At 40.5% G+C, this 19,959-nt stretch overlaps 1 protein-coding gene across 1 annotated transcript in view; it reads right to left on the reverse strand.

Annotated features, from left to right (window-relative positions):
• UBE2F (ubiquitin conjugating enzyme E2 F (putative)) overlaps positions 1–19,959 on the reverse strand; it is a 66,068-nt gene that overhangs the window by 30,534 nt on the left and 15,575 nt on the right. The window contains exons 5-7 of the mRNA XM_027735660.2: positions 15,917–15,984; positions 11,294–11,364; positions 6,841–6,898 (exon numbers count right to left, since the gene is read on the reverse strand). Coding sequence (XP_027591461.1) covers positions 6,841–6,898; positions 11,294–11,364; positions 15,917–15,984 — 197 coding nt within the window. The remainder of the gene's footprint in view (positions 1–6,840; positions 6,899–11,293; positions 11,365–15,916; positions 15,985–19,959) is intronic.

The raw sequence follows: 19,959 nt of genomic DNA on the forward strand, positions 1-19,959 counted from the left end.
TTAATAATTTCATGGCTAAAATACGCCTTTTACAATAAAGATAAAGCCTGAAAGTTAAAACTTCCTATCCATGGCAAAGAACTTCAATAACTGAGTGCATTTCAGCTTGTTTCCTGTTCTGGGCCCTCTGCTGAGTGGTGGATCACAGAAATCCATATCCCTTAAGGACACTGTACAATTACATCTTAATGAAAAAGACATGATGTCAGCATTATGTGGAAAACAGCCTCTCACAATCCAATTTCCCTTTGATCTTGCACAAATAACCCTATTAAGTTTATTTGCTTTAAAACCGTGAATCTGCCCAGCACAGCTGATATTGTGTTTCCAGTGTCAGCACCTTGACATGTGTGGCAAAACCAGCAACTTTTAAAGGTACTCATGACCTTCAGTGGCAGCACAGACACAAACTGCATGAAAGGAATGACCCAGACACTGAATTACGGGGAGCCCCTTCCACTGCTGCCCTCAGAGGCTTTACTGCCCTCTAGGGATGTTTTGGGGGTGGTGGTAATAGAAATGTGATACCAAATTGTTTTCCCATTACATAATAAATTGTTCCCAAATTCTTATTTGCTGAGCCCTGGTTTTAGGGCTTTGGGATGCTTGACTCATTCAGACTGTACAGAGATTCATTAAAAAAAAAAAATGACAAACACAAAAAGAAAAAAACCCAGCAAAACTTTGTAAGGTCACAAGTTGTCAGAATGCTGTACATTTTCACTGCCATTCTAGACACCAAAACGCATAACGGGATTATTATTATTACTACTGAATAACTTCTGTGTGAAATTCTTAATATAATTTTTGATGTTTCCACCTATTCAACTTTTATGACTTCCTGGATTCATTTTATATCCTTGCATGGCTCCATAAAAAAATAATGCTAAATTCCTACCAGAGGGTAACACTTTTTGTAATGAGTTTGAGACTAGCTTGGGTTTAAATCTAGGATATTGAGAAGGAAATGGGATGGAACAAGAGCGAAACAAATACTTTGTATTTGAGAAACTTGACACTGTTGCATTGCAGAAAGAATGCCCTTGCATTACTGACTCCAGAGCTGCCTGCTGCATGCAGATAAGCACTGGCCTGAATGCATTTTCCGATGGAACTAAAGGATGCACGAGCCACCAAAGATCCTGTCAGATTTAACAGTTCAAAAACTTCTATTTTCTTTCAGTGTAATAAGGCATCAGCCTTGGTTTCAAACATTTACCAAACTTCTGCTCAAATACTCTGAAAACTGAAAGTTGGGCATAGTACAAGAACTTTTAAAGGTTATCTCCACAGGCAGGAGCAGGACAGATGGCAACTAAAATGCTAATAGTGCACACCTTGATGCTGCTGCACCTCAGTGAGAACTCCCTTGTAAGAGGAGCATCAGACATCTCTACCTGACAAGGTAACACCTGACAAGGCTTTTTCCTTTACAAAGCTGCTTTTTATCAACTTTCTTCTCCGTGCTTGACATCCAAGTGAGAGTACAAGTGCACCCACTGCTGAGGGGTCACTTCAGAGCACAGCTGAGAACCTCCTGTGCTTTTTGGACTGAAGCACCCAGGTCTGCCCAGGCTGGACCCTGCAGGCAAAGCTGCTGAATTGCCTGAGCTACTTTACCTGGCTCCAGCTCCAGCCTTGCCTGAGCTGCTTTACCTGGCTCCAGCTCCAGCCTTGCCCAGGCAGCCCTGGTCCCTATTCTCTGTCCAGTGTCCCAGAGGCTTTGCATAAGCACAGATGACACCCATGGGGTTAGATGTTTTTGGGAGTCAACAGCAGGTCTCGGGAATGCAAGTGAGTTTAATTAACATCTACTTTGTTCAGAGGATTTAAGATACTTGAGCTAAATAACCAGGGTTCCCAAGCAGAGCACTACCTGGCTAAATCCACAGCAAGTGGAAGAGGGAATAGAGGGAAACACACTCTGCTCCATGGCAATATCACCAGTTTGAGGTCGAGAGTGGGGAAGTCAACACAAGCAAGTCAGAAGATCAGACAATTGTAAATAACCCTTTATAATGGTCCCTTTTCGTTCTGGAGTATTTTTGTGTTGCACTTGAGTGAAAAGTTACATCAAACCCCTGCCCACAGATTTATTTACAGCATGCCAAATGAGGAGAAAAAGACCTGCCACTGCAGCAGTGTTTAAAGTTCAAAAGCAATGAATCAAAATCCTCAATACAGCTTTTGAAGTCGCCTCTCCTGAGGCCAGAGAGTCTCAAAGCTTTGCATTTGCAGGAGGTCCTAATTCAGTTAGTCACCAGCCCTTCCCAAGTGACAGTTCTCACAACCACTTCACAAAAGCAATGCCACTGAAACCGTGACACAAACAAGGGTTTCAAAAACACAACCACAGCACTTCTTTTCAAGAGAAAGCAGACATGTAAATTGCAAGATTTTCCTTTAACAGGCAAACTATATTTAATACATTAATTTAAGCAGAGAGAAAGCCAGACAAAAGCAGCTAATGAACTTCCAATTAAAGAAACTCCTTTAGAGATCCAAGGAGCATTTCAGATCTAATAGATTGATTAAATCAAAGCTCGTTGCTAAACCACTTTTTATAAACAAACAATTTAAGCCACTCAGATGAACGAAAGGAGCAGCAGTCATTTATACAAGATGTCTGAAGCAAATTTTTCTGGTTTGCTTTATAAACTGAAGCAACAACTCTGATAAAACAAGCGTCCTGGAGCAGCTCTCTGCTATCCTGTCTGCCTATGCACCAGCTCCAAGTGATTTTCCTCTTCCATTCACCTTCTTCCATCATATCTTGAAAACAAGCCCAGTTTCCTCCTCCCTTCACTGCAGCCTAGAAAGCCAAGCACTCTTCATTCCACCAAGCCCCACCTTCACCAGGCTCTGTCACGCTTCTCCTCCTCAAACACCTGGAATTTCCCCCCATGGAGTAACCACCTCTCTGCAACCCCTAAAATGTACCTGAGTACACAAAATTTATCACTGATCCTGAGATTAAAAAAAAAAAAAAAAAGTTTTCTTTCCAGAGATGTAGGTACTTTTTAGCTTGTGAAAAAAACTCTTCCCTCCAAAACAGTCTTCTCCCAAATAAAATTCTGTTTTGTGTTTCCTCTCCCATCTCGGAGAATTCCTGCAGGAGGAAAAACACTATTTCCACCTGGAATAAGTCACCCACAAAGGGCATCTCAATTCTCATGTGCCTGCCATCCCAGCCCATGCTTCCCACCCAAGCACAGCAGCAGCTTACAGAGGGCTCGGGGGAACTTAAATGGCATGAACTGCTCCAGTTAGCAAACACAAAAAAAGGAGGAAGGCTGGAAAACGACTTCTTCTGTGCTTAAATATATGAGAGGGAAGAAAACAGGAACAATTCCAGTCTGTTCCTCTCCCCAGACCAAGCCAGCTGCGAATTGCCAAGTATGCAGGAGCACTCCTGTAAAATCCCTCACTTTTGTCACTGCCTCCTTGACATTTGTCCTCGAGGGTACTTCAGGGCAGGCAGATAGTCTTGTATAAATTGTTCCCTGGGGAATTCTGTGATAGCTCCCTAATGAACTGCACTGCAGTGATTAGGAACACTAAAGCCATGCCCTCAGGAGACCAGTCTACTCAACTGATTAAAGTTGACACAAATTGCATATTCAGAAATCAACAATTTGGTGAAAACAACCACGGTTTAATCAGACTTACTAATGTACTGCCCTGCTCTCCTGACTCACATGCCAGCAATAACAGCTACTATACCTAAAACCAAAGATTTGGTTTTACCAGAAGATACTAAAGAGAGAAAGATATAAAAGAGAGAAAATGAAAACTTTTGCAAATGTTTTATGAAGCAAAGGCTACGATAAGACGTTGAGTTGTGTGTTTTCACCAGCCTGGGCAGGTACAGAGGAGAAAGAAATAAATCACTTCTTACAGAACTGATAAAGCCAATTTATAAATCAAAATACAACACAGTAGAACGCTGCAGAAAAAATTTCCTGAAGCTTATTTTCAGAGAAAACAGAATGTCAGATCTACACAGAAGATTGTCTTTAGTGGCTTACATCTTCTCTTCACAAAACAGTAGGTCTGAAGTTTTTTTGTCTGGGGCTTATTCAATTTTTAGAGGTGGAGAAGAAAGACAAAGAGACCCATTCCAAAACAGAACTTGAATAAATCAATAGCTGTACAATGGCACCATAACACTGAGAAAAAATGAGCAACAAGAATTAACGTGAATGACACAGAACATACAGGTTTTCTTTTTTCCCTTCATCCTGAAGACAGTGACAGTTATTGTCTGTTTAAAATACTCCTCTGCACTGATTACATATGGTTTTGACAGCAGACCACCTATTTTCCTTAAGATGATGGATCAAAGTTTTGTACTTTCAAAACTACTCAGGTTGATGCTTAAACATGGAGGTAAAGTTAACTGGAAAAGTTAAGTCACAACCCTCTGATTTATTTCTCCAAGAGATTAGTTTGGCATTTGCATGATTTCAAATAAAGTAATTTTACTGCCTGAAGACAACAGCAGAACTACTGCAACAAAGAGGGCAAAATTTTCCCATTTAGTATTAAACACTAATTAAATAAGCAAGCCTCTTAAGGATAAACTCCAAACAGCAATAGTTTATTGAAAATGAGTTAATTCCTTTTAGATTAGATAATCTAATAGCACAGAAAGATACTTATTAACCTTGTATCTGAAGTTATGGGAGACAAATTCCTGAAAAAAACAGCGCTTTCCTACAGGTGGGTATGAAAAGCTGTCTGCAGATCTGTAGTCTAAGACCACCTTGACACTTCCCATTCCTGCTCCGGTGTCTCCTGACAGCAGCAACAGTCACTTATTTATGGACCTATTTCCAGCTGTAGTTGGTTAGAGGTCATTGCAGAAGGAACAGCTTAACTTTTAGAACCAATTCTGCAATCACAATACACAGATCCACTTCTTCCGTTTTTAAAATCAATCACTCCAGATATTTTTACGGCAAAGTGAAAAGGAGCATTTAGGAGAAAGCTGGAGAATACCAAGGAGTATCTTAACTAGGCAGGTCATAGTCATGGCAAACAGGATACAAAGAAGTGAATGTTGAGGAATAACAGAAGCTACTAAAGCACTTTTGAGTGTGAAATTGGGATTACGGAAGGGGAAGAAGCAGGGTATCAGTGTAACAGCAACTGTGTTAATTCATATGAGCTATTTAAAAGCTGGTATTTCCAGTGACATAAAATCTGAGAACAGAATGGAATTAAAGCCATTATTTGCTTTCTGTCTGGAAAACTTCCATTTTGATCATCACACCTAAAAGCAGGAGAAAAGCAAGTTCAGACACTCTGAGCAGAGGCTCAAAATAACGCAGCAGTCTTCAGCTTTAATTCATAAGAATTATCTGTTTTAGAGAGGAAAGTATACAATAAAATGATGCAGGACATAACAGAATGGAGACTGAAAGGTAAATAAGCTCCTGTTGCTAACTCATAACCAGGTAACAATTAAGAATTCTCTACACTGTTAAAATACATTTTATCAGATAATTTCTACAGATTATTTAACAGAGTTTTGCTTTTATTTCAAAAAGCTTCTTCAAGTTTCTACCCATTTGATACTGAAACCAATTACCAAAAAGGTCACAGCAGTTTATTTTGAAGGATTTTTCATGTAAGAGCTCTGCTGCCACCACAAGGATTCAGAGGATGAGACACAATCTGAAACTTCAGCCTTCTAAAGGTTTAAGCACACAAGCTCCATGCACGCAGCAGCATAAAGCAGAGCTGGTTTGTGCATGTGGCTTTTGATGTGTGTTATCTAATTGGAATGGTTTTACTAACCATGGAAATGGCTGCATTAGTAATTCCTGGGAATTTTTGTTGCAGAAGTACAGTACATGCCCATTCTCAAATTCAATATCTTAGCAGTGGTTCAGAGTGTTTATCGGACAAATTTGGGTACTATTCCTCCAGAAAACCAGTCTGCCTTCATATTACTGATGAGAGGAATACGAAATACTAATTTGCAAGTCCATCACTGGCCAAGAATGGATGCCATGCACAGTGCTACTGTGCAAACTCACACAGTATTATGGAGATGAGCAGGTGCTCCAAGCCACGGTTTCCAAATGTTCATAGAGGTCTGGGTTCAATGGGACCTTAAAGCTCATCTAGTCCCACCCTGCTGCCATGGGAAGAAACACCTTCCACTAAACCAGGCTCCTGCTCAAAGCCCCATCCAGGGTGTTGGAAACAAAGGATTCAGGAAGGTTGGATTAGTGGGGGCAACTGGTACAAAGAGACAAAAGTAACCTGGGTCCCAGTTCATGGCTCTCGTTTGCTGTCGGTCACTCCCCATTCCATGTAATTCTGTGCTTGTAGTGAACTCACACCCACCACAATCTTTAATGCACTGACAAGTAACTGGACTGTGTGGTCATACTGTCCATAAACAGCACAATTCCAGCAACAGGAAGAGCTCAGTGCTCTGCACTGATTTGTCAGGAATATCAATGGAAATTAGCAGACATTACTGCTGGTCTTGCTCACATCATGCTCTTGCTCTTGGCAACTGCTGCCTGGGTAAAAAAACAACAGACCCCCTTACCAACCATGGGGTCTCAGGGTCATCTGCAGTCCCACCAAGCTACAAACCCTTTTAGCAGTCACAGCAGGATTTGTGCAGCTACACTAAAACTGGCAAATGTTTCTTTGATCAGTCAGTACTGTACTTGTTCTAGTATTGCCACCAGCACTTGTTAAAAGACAAAAATCTCAGTTGTTTCCAGAGCAAACCACATTATCTGTCTCTTTCCAAGTCCATAAAAGGATTTCTAAACTATATCTAGTTCGATGGACGCATCTAAAATGAAACAATACCTTTAATGTTCTAGTTGGAGCCCAGCCAGTGCCATCGATTGAATGCTCTCTCAATAAACTGGGGAAAAAAAAAGACACACATATTATACAGTGCAACTTCTAGTTAAACTTTGTCAGAAATCTTCTCAGAAAACATTAGGAACTTAGGAAGTAATTGCAAAAGAAGATCTACTTCTTTCACTATATATAGTGGAATTTTAAACCACAGGAGCTGGCATGTCTTCCTAAAATTACATTCCATACACTGTCATAACAGAACTCCCGACCTGAGCAAAACCTTTGTCAAAACACCTGAATAAATTTTCCTCAAGCAGAGTAAGTGTGACAGAAATCCTTGTGACAGTCTCTACGTTGAACATTTTTTTATCCACTGAGCACACAGATACATTTTAGAACATGGTAATCTTTGGTGGAGAGACAAACTTGCAGAACAATGCATCTCTCACCAAAACTAGCACAATCCAATCCAGAAAAGGGTATTTTGGGAGGGATATCTAATTAGCAAAAAGAGGATTATCATCCTCTCTTCTCTGAGAAGACTTTAGCTTCCTAGAGGCAGGGATAGGAAAGTGAAATAGTTTTAGTCTGTCTGCTCAGGAGGAAAAAATTCCTTATTAACTGTAATACATGCTCTTGAATTCTAGTATAAACACACATGAATACAAAAAATAAGATACAGACTTCCCTATACGCAGATATCCAGCATGGAAATTTATATGACCAGCATATTATGCTGCATATTAAGTCAGTGAAGCTGCTGACCTATTTACAAGTTGAAATCATAGAGGTGTGTTCAGCTCTTCAGGTATTTCTGGACCTTTCCAGTCCAAACCTCAGCAGTTATGAGAAGGAAAACTACTGGAGACCAGGGAATAGTGGAGAAATAAGTTGAAGTCTTGCTCACAAAAGTAATAATATGAATGAGAAAGTCTGGATTCCACAACCATACCTTCCTTTGTAAGAAGCAATATAAAACTGAAATCTCAACACAGCAAAGTGACAAAGCACAAAAATTCACCACCAGCAGCAGCTTCTGCTACTGAAATGATAGGATTAAAGTGAAACCCACTAGTCCTAAACCATTAGGTTTTACCAATTTTCAGGGTGACATGTATTAAGTAATTTAAAAATCACAGCAGACCACTAGACCATACAGGCTATCCAGGTAGTTTTTATTGAATGCATAGAGTTTTTAATCCAAGGAAATATACTCCTTGTCCACTGACTCCTTGTCCTCCTAGAGAGGCTAGGAACAGGATGATCACACCGGACAAGACCATTCCATCTTCACCGTGCTGCTAATCTCATTTCTGTGCTTTTAAAAAGGTAAAATATGCCATTGCCACCAGCGCAGCTCAAAACTCATTTCAAGAACACTAAAAACAACATCTTGTGGCTGAAATTTTTGTTCATATAACAAAAGTGAAAGTGAAGAAGACTGTTACTCCCCTTTATCTCTTCATATAACTCACTGGGAACTCAAAAGCGAGGAGTAGGCTAACACACACAAAAAAATCATAAAAATATTCACTGACAGAGCTCAGAGTGCCTGAGCATAACAGTTAAGCCTCATTAACAGCTCTGCAGCTTGCCAAGCCCTCAGAGCTCTCTCTCCAGTGGGGGACACCTGCAGCCAGGACTTGAGGAGACACTCATACCACTCCTAGAGCTCTGGCAGGAAAGCAGTGAAGACAGGTCAGTGTCCCTCGGCTTAATATTCATTCCTCATTTGCTGATATAAATAATTTATAGAGCAGTATCCTCTTTCTTCCTACAGATTGGCAATGCTCATTAAGCCCCTAATCAGAACCTTTTCCCACAACCTTGTGACTAGAGAAGCTGCATCCCATGCTCTCCACAGGGATGACCCAGATATAAGAGCCAGCCAAGCAGGTCTGAATAGTGAGAGGCTCTCTCAGCATCACACACACAGAATGAACACCTAAATGAGCAGAAACACACAAAACCCACGAATTAGTCTGCTGAATGAACAAGCATCTGCATGTAGCTCCTGTTCAAAGACCTGCCATCCATGGATCCTGCTGCCACAGGGGAGCTGGGCTGACAGGAGGGTGAGTTTGTCAGGGGGGGACTTCACCAGGAACAGGGAAGAACAATAAAACAGCACTTCCATTTGAATCAGAATAGTTTGGGTTGGAAGGGACCTTAAAGATCATCTAGTTTGCTTTGTCTTCAGCTGCAGAAGGAGCTAAGAAAAGACCAGTGTGACCTCAGTCACGGGGGACTGGCACTGATAACCACGCCTCACCACGTGGGGTTTGTATCTACAGAGACCTCCCAGAACACAATTTCAAATCCTTATATTTGGGTTCCTGTGGGAAGATTGCAAAATCACCATTTTGAAGCTACGGTAGCAAAAATCATCACTGATATGACCAGTCAGCTGCTCAGCTTTCACCCCATCAAGTATTTCTCATTTTGTAATTCCTGCATGCAAGAAGGCTTTAAAGAATTTTTTCATGTTAAATACAGAGCACCCTAAAGAGATCTTGCAAAAACATCTACTGACCTGGGAACTGCAATATTCCAGTAAGTTTAAAACCTTCTGAAACTCCAGCTGACATGACTTGACTTACAGCTTAAGTGACTAAAAATTCCTGCAATGGGGAGGAGATCAGTCCTGGAGAAACCTTGACTTTTTCTATCCACATGTGCAGTGGATGCAATATCCACAAGTGTGGTCCAGACCTAATTAATATGATCTATTAATAATATGGTCCAGAGTAGCTGCATTCCATAAAGCACAGAGAAGCAACACTTTTCCTACCCAAAACTATTACACTTGACCCCAATCTTAACCATTTGGTATGTTTTAATCCAGGGATGATTATCAAAGCAACACATGATGTATGTTTAGCAAAAGGCAGTTGGGAAAAACACTGATGAAGATTTTTTTCCTGCTTTTAAAAATAACTGAAGCTATTTTAATGTAAAGACTCCAGTGTAAGCTGATTGCAGGTACTATATATAGAATGCATTCTCCATTATAACAGGCATAAATCAATCTAAGTTATTTTAGTTTTTCCATCTAAATGGTTTGATATGTTAAGGTACCTAACAATCAAATACAGATGATGTTTCAGTGCAGATGCTGAAAAAACTGTTTCACTTCATTAGAACTACAGTGTTCCAACACTACATTCATCTCTCATAATTAGAACCATTTAAAGGCAGGAAACAGTGAAATATCCAGAAGAGTGTGTTCAGAGAAGCTGTGGCTGCCTCATCCCTGAAGTGCCCAAGGCCAGGCTGGACAGGGCTTGGAGCAACCTGGGATAGTGGAAGGTGTCCCTACACATGGCAGGGGGTTGGAACGAGATGGGCTTTAAGGTCCTTTCCAACCCAAACCATTCTGGGATTATGTGGATGTGATACTTTATTTAATCGGAAGATTTTGTAGCGGAACTTCAACTTTAGCTATTGCTTAGTGTCTAGTATTTCTAGTTCCACAAAGCTCACTTGTTTGTTCCCTTACTTGCACTACCTGACTCAAAGAATCTAAGTTCTCTTAAGGCTGACGAGCCTGACCTGCCTAAAAAGTGTGAGAGATTGCCCTCTGAAAACTTCACTTTCACCAGGATCTTGAACACAGCACTAAAATGATTTTAAATCTACAGGAAAAATACAGCTTTTTTTTTTTTTAAGTGCTAATTTGCTACACATGTCAACAACCATTCTGGATCTTCAGAACAGCTTTCAATCTCACATTGTCATTGCATCTGCTTCATCTACATTTTCCTTTACGAGCCACTAACTTGAAAAATGACAGTTATGTTTCTCACTTCTGTTTATGGTTGGCTCCTGGCCACTTTCACCATCAGGTACTGGTGATGAAACACTGAAATCAAAGTTTCAGAAACTGATTTTTGAGAGGAAACATCTACTATCAAGGAAAACTACCCAGCAACAGAAGCCTCTCATTTTGGTAAAGTAAAGCTTTCAGACTTATCTTGACCCCAAATCTTCTTTGTTATAACTGGTACATGTGTCGTCTTAGTGGACATTAAATGTTAAAATAATCAAATGACAAGTATAGAAGAGCTACTGTCAAAGTTTAAGGAACATTTGTGAAATATGAAGGCTTTCCAAGCACTTTACACACTCGGGCATTAAACAGTAAAGCCTCGAGTCCCATGAGGGCCTGAGGATATTCAGTTATAAGGGAGAAAAAAAAAACAAAACAAAATTTTGTTTAGATTGTAGTTTACACTTTTACCCCAAGTAAAACAAAGCATTAAGTCTGAACCTGGCTCTACAAGGCCTCTAATGCACAGCAAGAATGATCCCTTCAGCAGATTGCTACATTCCTATACATGCCACTGATTTGCAGAATCTGTGGAAAACAATACCATCATGACAATTCCATACAATATTTTATCAAGCAGATAAACCTCCAAGGTTAAAAAAACCCAAACCAGAATGCTGGTGCTACCTTAGGCAGATTTCTCCCGTCTCTGTAATGTTGGGATGCCAGATCCTTGTCAAACACTTTACCTTTGGAGGCTGCCAGGAGAGAAAACAAATGACCATGTTATCCCTTGAAATAAAACCGTATCACTGTTACAACTCACACAACTGAGAAAGGCAAATATATTTGATACTCACAGCCAAAGTTTGGATGTTAAAGGCACTGATACATAACCTACAGGAGTCAAACTAGATTTCTCTCCCCTTTCAGCTTCTCTCAACTCTTTACAAAAGCTAGGCTGGCATTATTAGGCTTTTCCTCAGAAAAACATAACTTTAAAGAAAGCCAAGAAAATTTACTCTCTTCTCCTAACTCCGTCAGTGGAAAGAAAACATTCTAAGTCATTCTTAACACTCAACATTCTTAACACTCAACCAGTAAGACAAAAATTTAAACCAAGAAACTATAAAGTGTTTTCCTGGATGGCATATCCAGGTCAGGGGTTTGTTAAACCAGCAGAGAATGCAATGATGATAACTACATGAAAAGAACAACTTCTTCTGAACAGAGACCTTCCTGTTCACAGTTGGTCATATTCGAATTTAAGACACTAAAAGAAAAAGCTACCAAACTTATTTTCAGGCAAGATCACCAAATTTGTGAATTACATAGTGGGTTTTGAAACACAGATTCTTAAAATACAGTCTCATTTGCTCTAGTTTTGTGAAGTAAATAAAGAGTGGGTCATAAAAATTTCAGTAGCTTAGCAACAGCACGTTGCTCCATCCATGCTCTCCCCATTAGGATTTGCAGCTTTCCATCAGGCAGATTATTCCTTATAGGAAGTGCACTGGAGTACATCAGCACAGACCAGCACCTTGCATAATTTCAATTAAATCACATATTATAGATGTGGAGCTATTTTCCTCCACTGTGCCCCATAAAGTCTTCAGTCAAGAGACAAAACAGCCAAACAGTTATATTTGCAGCATGATGTGTTTTGTGTCACCATTTTGTTCTCAATTTTCCAATTATCTTTTTAATTAAATATTTTTTTAATTAAGACTCCTTGGAAAAAGAGGTAAGAAAATACACATGGCACTGAGACACCAAAAATACATCCAAAAAATATCTTCTAAAAGAAGAAACACCCATCACCACAACTCATCTGCAAGTTGTAACAGATTTTGACTGAAAACAGCCTCAAACTCTTTCCTTTCAAAACAAATGCTGGTTTTAGAAGTTTTCTAACAGCATAGTTTTATATTAGCTACACCTTCACATTGTTTTGAAAGATTATGCCTAGTTCTCAAGCAAAGGAAAGCAGCAGTATTTATCCCATGCCAGTAGATCAAGATAAAAGAGTAAATTTCTACCATATGTACCTTCAAACAGGGAGTGTGTTGATGAGTAGGAAAAAAGCTTTACAGAAACTCTTTAAAAAAAAAAAATGAAATCCCCAAATCCTCACAGTCAGAGTGAATTAACTGGTGTCTCATTTTTTTGTATCATAAAAACAAAAGAATTCCTTTATCCTTTCAAAGCGTTTTTCATTGCTGAAAATTAGAAAAACCCACTTTTGACAGTAAGACAAAGGTTTTCTCTCTCCCTTCTCCTTTTTCCCCTGTTAGACAGACAGGACAATGTGGAGCACTGTCATAAAATACATCTTCAGACAAAACTTCTCCTTTGAGCTTGTTCCAAGTCTCCTTAGCCCAACAAAGATTTCCTCAAGATGATGTTTCACTTCAACACCTCCAACCATCTCCAGGTCATACATGTGACACTTTGCACAACAAAACTCACAAAATCCATTTATTTCACTGCTCAAACTCTTCCTTCACCTCAGACACCAGAAGTGCACAGGTAGATCCAATCTCAAATGGGGGGCACAGCAGTGACTGCATCTGTTCCCTCCTCCATTTCCAAGCAGCCCAATGTTTTGGGATCTCTCTTTAGTTTTGGCAGTGGAAACTGTCTGCCTTTCCCATCCATCCTTGGGCCACTTCAACATACCCATGAACACATGCTGAAGGTACAAGAAAGCTCTGCAAGTGTTTGAGAATTCTGCATATTCCAACTTCAGTTTTGGTGGAAGCTTTGCAGAGCAAGCTTCAGTTTAAGTTTGTCTCATTTCTTGAAAAATGAAAGTAATAAATAATCTCTCCCTTCCACTGTTCTCCCCAGATGACAGACTGATTATAAACTGCTAATCAATGAATGAACTTAATTAGCAGTTTCAGATCCTGATAATTTGGCACTCTAAAAAGGACACGTGTACTTAGAGGTATCTGTCCTGTAACTCCAGTTCTTCAATTCACAATCTTTTCCCTAGAGAAAGGATGTGGTTCCTAAGAGAAATTTGGAATCTATGTTATTTGGAATATTTTCTCTAAACACCAGCTAGTCCCAAAGCATTCTTTTGTACTGGATGAGAGGTGCTAGAATTGTAAAATATCTAATTAACAGTTGCTGTAGATTTTTCTGCCAGTATTGAGCAGGAAACCATCACAAACCAGAGACTTTTTAATTCTGGAATTTAAGAATCAAAATAGTCAGACCAGAATTAAGATTTGGCTCTCCAGTTACATATAGCAAATACTTTTCTAAAGCAGTGTTTTTCAGGTGAACAACCGAAATACAGTAATTTAAGAAAATAAAACTAGTATATATTGTGTGTGTTCCCCTGTGCCTAAAATTACCACAGGGGGTTAAACTGTTATTATTGAAGATGACTAAAAAATTAGACAGCAGAGAACCTGAGGAGGTTTCCCCCTTTATTTGAAGGCCATGTTGGCCATGACACTATTTATTCAAGTTAGAACAAGGATGCAGTGAACCTTAAATGACCACCTTTGTGTTTATTATATGAGCATAACCACACACAAGCTACTAAGGGTGGCCTGTATCATAGTCTGAAAGTCTTTGGTGAGGGTAAGGGGGACTTAAAACATCCCACAACCAAAACCATCCCACTGCAAACACTACCTAAAGCACCTACACATGCTAGCAGAAGTGTATCAATACAGACACGATCCTAAACACTTTGAAAACAAAACAGCTTGAGCAGATAATTCTTGACCAATACTATTACAAAAGGAGAGAAAAGCTATCAAAATAATGAAAGGAACAATTCAAAGCTGTTTCAGAAATGCTATAGTCCTCTGCAAGCATGAACTTCACATAAGATACAGTATACATCCCATTTATCCATAGATTATAAAGGAATATCAGGAACTTGAAGGCATCTTCTGGAATGCCAACCATGCTTTCAGAAACATAACCTTTCTACTCTACTAGCAGTGTTAATGCACTGTTCTCCAAGCTCAGTCTGGGAACTCAAGCTACTACCTTCCAGACCACCACACCTCCTTCATACTTTTACACAAACAATGCTGTGGCTGCAACTCTTACACGTACATAACGCTGAATTTAGGCCTGGTGCAGCTGAACATGAGCCAAAGGTCTTCCCAAAAACATTTCCCTAGGATCCTCGCCTATACATTCTTCAGCCTCTCTGAAAGCAAAAGGGGTCTGAACTATCAACACCAAAAGTAAGGAAACAAAGCAGAAGGATGGGGGAAAAAAATTACAAAATTATCAAAAGCATTCACACTAAAAGAAAACGACACTTCCTTCCTCCTGAAATTCATATACCTAACTTGCAAATATTGCAACTCAGTTGCTCAAATGAGTCTAGTTTCCTTATGTATCAAGCTATCAGAATACATAACAGCAGCTGTAATTCCTGAGAATCGAAGATGTGCCTTAATTGTTTTCCATTTTTGGGGACAATCTTGTTCTTTTGATAGCTAAACTCTGAAAACAATGACTGAAGTTATTTTTATTGTAATTGCATCTCTCCTCCCTTGCAAGGTTCTGCAATTTCAGTAAAGTACAATCAGGAAATATCGAGTCTCAGACTTGAAAAGGCCAAGCTGTCTGGAGCTTTCCATCTACCTACAAGAAGATATCGCAATTATTTCCTGGTCCCCCGAAAAGCTGTTTGCTTAATAACCATTGAAATTGTTATTTTTTAAAGATACTTAACAGCCTGGGAGAGTAAAACTGTTGGAGTTGCCACTTGTCACTGTATCTGTGCATTCCACATCCTCACTGTATGGTCCCAGAGGGATTAACACACACAGGGCAAGGAGTCAAGGACAGGGATTTGTTCAGCCTGGAGAAGAGAAGGCTGAAGGGACCCTACTGCTGTCTGCAGCTACCTGATGGGAGGGTCAAGAGGAGACTGAGTCAGGCTCTTCTTAGAGGTGCACAGTGATAAAAGAGGCCCACAGACAAAAAGGAAAATTCTGACCTGACATAGGAAAAAAGAAAAAATCACAACAAAGGTAATTAAGCACTGGAACAGAGGCCCAGAGAAGCAGTGAGATCTCCATCCTAGGAGATTTTGAAATGCCAACTGGCCCAGGCCTTGAGCCACCAAACCCAACTTTAAACACTAGCCCAAATTTGAGCAGGAGTTCAGATGACCTCCAGCCAACAAAGATTTTTCTATAAACCCATGGTACTTTAGTAACAGACACAAGATCCTTTCTCAGTCTCAGTGCCAAGTTCTCTCTGAAGTCCCATCACCTGGAAAGAAAATCTAAACTGACAACCATTAGACTAATGACAAATACTCACCACCATATTGTAGGCATCAGGAACTTCAGTTTCAAACTGAAACTTTCCACCTTGGTAATAGCCCTCATCTAGAAAAGGAAAAACAAGGAAAATAGTTAAATAAGAAAAAACTACAAAGATTAAAATAATGGCGCAGGGTTATCAAACACTTAACCTAGTTACACCACACCACCAGCTGCCACCTAATCTAAACAGCATGTGAGCAGTGTTTTCCTCCACTCCCAACATTTTTACAGCAGAAATTTGAAGTCTGTGTCTACAGTCCCATAAAAATCCACCATCCTGAGCAGAGTAACAGGCGATACCAAGTTAGAGGAACCTTGGATTGAGCTTCTCATATCTGTATGAAGAAAATCCTGCCATGTGGCACACAGCACCACCTTACCAACCCTTGGAATGAGCTGGAGAAATACTTCACTTGCTAGTGCATGCTAAATCCTGCTCCAGGACTTTGCACATCTTCCCAAACTTATGCTAGCAATCATGTATCGTGAGCTGTATGAATAATGTGTGCAAGAGCATGTTTCAGTGCACTACAATAAAGGAGCAAGCAGGTTCTTTTATTGTAATTATCTTAGGATGATACATCAGCTAGGAAAATATGTCTGCCTCCCTGTCAATCTCAGACTCAATACTGAATTATTAAAATGGCTACATTTTATAATATGACATCTTAAAATATCTAGTTACATTGAACCAGAAATAATATAATCGGGTAACAGTCAGTCTGCAACTCTTGAGACAGCTGTGCTTCGAAGCTGAAATGCTTGCAAAGTGATCTGAAATGTCTGCCTGGCATTGCCACTACTTTTCATTAAAAAAAGGGAAACAGGTACCTAGCCCACATCCAGCTCTGGGGGTCTGGGACATGTCAGGAATGCTCAGGCTCAAACCACTTTGAGTACTCTCGCTCTCTCTACCACATGGTCCAGCCACAGTGCAGGCCTGAAGGTCAGGAGGGCTGGTTAGCATTGTATGAATTATATTTTTTAAACCAACATTGCAAAGGAATGTTCTGTGAAGCAACCCATAGTTTCCAGAAATTAAGGGAACGCTTTTTAATCTATCTAGCTTGTTCCAAACTACAAAAAATTAGCTTCTCTACTGTAGGTCAAAATCTTCTTTCCAGATGCTGTCTCCTGGACTTGCTGCCTCCCCCATTCCTACACAGATCTTCTGTCTTCTCCTCCCAACCCATGCACCACAACCACATGCTCTGGTTTCAGCCTGTAGCCTCCACACTGCAATAATCACAGGAGAACAGTCAGGTCCTACCCTCCTGCTCTTTGCCATTTTTTAGCAGCTGACCAACAGAGAAGGAGAGGACATCAGCCTGTTCAATAAGGCAAACCCTCAGCTGGAGAGGGGCGAGCCAGTAAAAGCTGATGCTGCCAGAGATCACCCCAACTTGCACACTATGTCCAGTGTGCCCCTCCAAAAGACTGTGCCTGAAGCTGGGAAGTCCATCACGGCCCAGCTTCTCCCCGGAGCCTCTGGGACAGGTTCAGAGTATGGAAAAAGAAGATGGTTGGTTTCCCCACCCCACCCAGCACTGCTGGCAGCTGCCTCCACGCTGAGCTGCACAGCAGAGCTGCAGCCCTCAGCCTCTGCAAATCTCCCTGGAATAACCTGTCCAGAACACACACTTTTCAAATCCATTCTGCATTTCCACTCCAATTCAATTTTGAAGTGTGGTGGATTTATTGATCAGCCTTCTCAGGCACGTTATGCTTTACCAGAAAAATCAATGGACATGCACTGATTTTTACAGGAAAAAAAACAAGATAAAAGTATGTGGTGGTAGTGGATCAAGGGTTGGACTTGATGATCTCAGAGGTCTTTTCCAACTCGGCTGATTCTGTGATTTTATGTATCTTTTGTTTTCATATATACTGAGATAAAAATCAGTAAAGAAAGCCATTACAGAAGAATGAGAAGTGAAAGGTGAGTTAATATCCCCTAGGAGCTCAAACACCACCATTTATCCCACAGAACACAGCTAACTGCACTTTATCCACTGTCTAGCACATTATAACAGCACTATAATAGCATTTTAACCAACTGTCAGGAATTCTAACTATTTCCTAGTACAAAAGTTATTTTCCTTGGCTTAATTTTACTAGTTCCTTGATCTTGTGGGCCTGGAGCAAAGTGTGCTGCAGGTCTTCACATTGCATCCCTGCTAAAATGGAATAGATGCCTGCTGAGGGATGTATCGACATGTGCCTTATGTCAAAGTAAATACTCCGGTTTAATGAATCCTCAGCTGTCCAAAAGAAACATCCAAGAACAGCTCCAAGGGAGGAGAGCTGGCCAAAAGACTGTCAGATTCCTGCCAGTCAAGCAGCAAAAGCAAAGCCACGCTCCACGTGGGTCTGCACACTGGAGACACCAGGCCCACAGCCACTGCAGAGTGCAGGAACAGCAAGGTACATCCTTGGCTCCGAGCACAGACAACAAGATCAGCCTGACACTGTTCAAGAGACACATGGGGTGGGGAAAAAAGCTGAACAGTTGGTTTTCATTTTCTCTGCCCTTCTCCACCACGCAGACCTAGCTCAGGATAGCTCCAATACCACCCAGTCACAGGAGAAACTCCCCGTGTCCATGTGCAGGATGTAACTGGTGTCAGCAGAATAGAAGCAGCAGGACCAGATGGTGAAAGAACACCTGTTTTCCTTAAAAACATATTTTAGGTGAGGTCAAGCACTTTAAAAACTGTATATTTACACCTCCACAGGCTCTAAGAGATACCTCATCTATTAACTCAGCTTTCTTGTATTTGTTTGCCTGTGTTCTCTGTAAGGCTGAGAAATCTCTGGAAGAGCTGGAGCACCTTACATGTTGTGTGTGCCTCACGCTGCAGGCCACTTCTACATCCTTTCAGATCAAGTCTCCCTCAAAGACCATACAATACTCATCAGTGCCTTGCCTTACAACTCATTTTCTGTTTTGGTTTTACCTGGACATCAATCCATGCTAGCACTAACCAAAAATTATACCGGTCACATTACTGGTCTTGTTGTAAAATAAGCAAGGACATATCTACCCAATTGGGAGAGTAAAGTATCTCTCCTCCCTCCTTTTACAATTCTCCCTTTATGTTAGTGATCTTTTCACTAAAGCACCAATAAAGCTACTCACTACCAATCACTCAAATGTGTATCAACAATTCATACCTTGGAGGGCCTCAGTACTCAGCCAGAAATCTTGCACTGCATTAACAGGATAAGCTTTCATGATAAAGTCATCTTATGGCATCTCAAGCAAGGAAATAAATTCTCAGACTGGGACAAAGACCCTCAGCTTTCTTAGGCAGAGAGAAGTGGTGGGAAAAACCGAAGTTCTGGCAGAGTTACCGATGAGGAAAGCGCTATAAATAAAACCATCAACTAAAACAGCTTTAGCACATAACTTAGGAAGTTAGCCACTGAGAGTCTTTTGCTAAAAGGGAATATATCTGAGTTGCAGTCTTCCTCCTACTGCTTAAATTTTTGTCTTCAAGCTGCATTAGCGGAGCAAGCATCCCACACACTTCAGTCTCAATGTTCATTACCAACAACCGGACTCTAATCTTAGTTTGTAAGGTGTTTTGATGCCTGAAAGTGCTGTGGAAGATACTAAACCAAATTATTTCACCACATTAAAAGAAAATGCAAGATAATTAGGACAGGCCACAAAGAATGCACTTGGGATAGCTGCTCCTTGAACCAGCAGCATTGAAATGCTCAGCCATGCTCACAGACATTTCTCATTCTACGGCATGCAAACCAGAAAACAGGCTCTTTATTAATCCCCCCAGAATGGGACTCTAAAATAACTACACTAACCCTAGACTGCTCCAGCTGCCTGGGAACTGCAGGAAAATTGCATTAACCACACACACTCTTCTAGTGTTCTTCATGTGTAAGCCACCTAAACTCACCTCCTTTACTTTTTTCCAGGTCATTACCATGTTTTACTCTCAGCTTCCAATTTTGTGCTCCAAATATCAGTGCAGCAGGCAGGACTCTGCCTGTGTTACAAGCATATATCTCCTTATT

Source organism: Pipra filicauda, unplaced genomic scaffold (assembly GCF_003945595.2).
Source record: "Pipra filicauda isolate LSUMZ 115617 unplaced genomic scaffold, ASM394559v2 scaffold21_size4447388_pilon, whole genome shotgun sequence".
NCBI classification, from domain to species: domain Eukaryota; kingdom Metazoa; phylum Chordata; class Aves; order Passeriformes; family Pipridae; genus Pipra; species Pipra filicauda.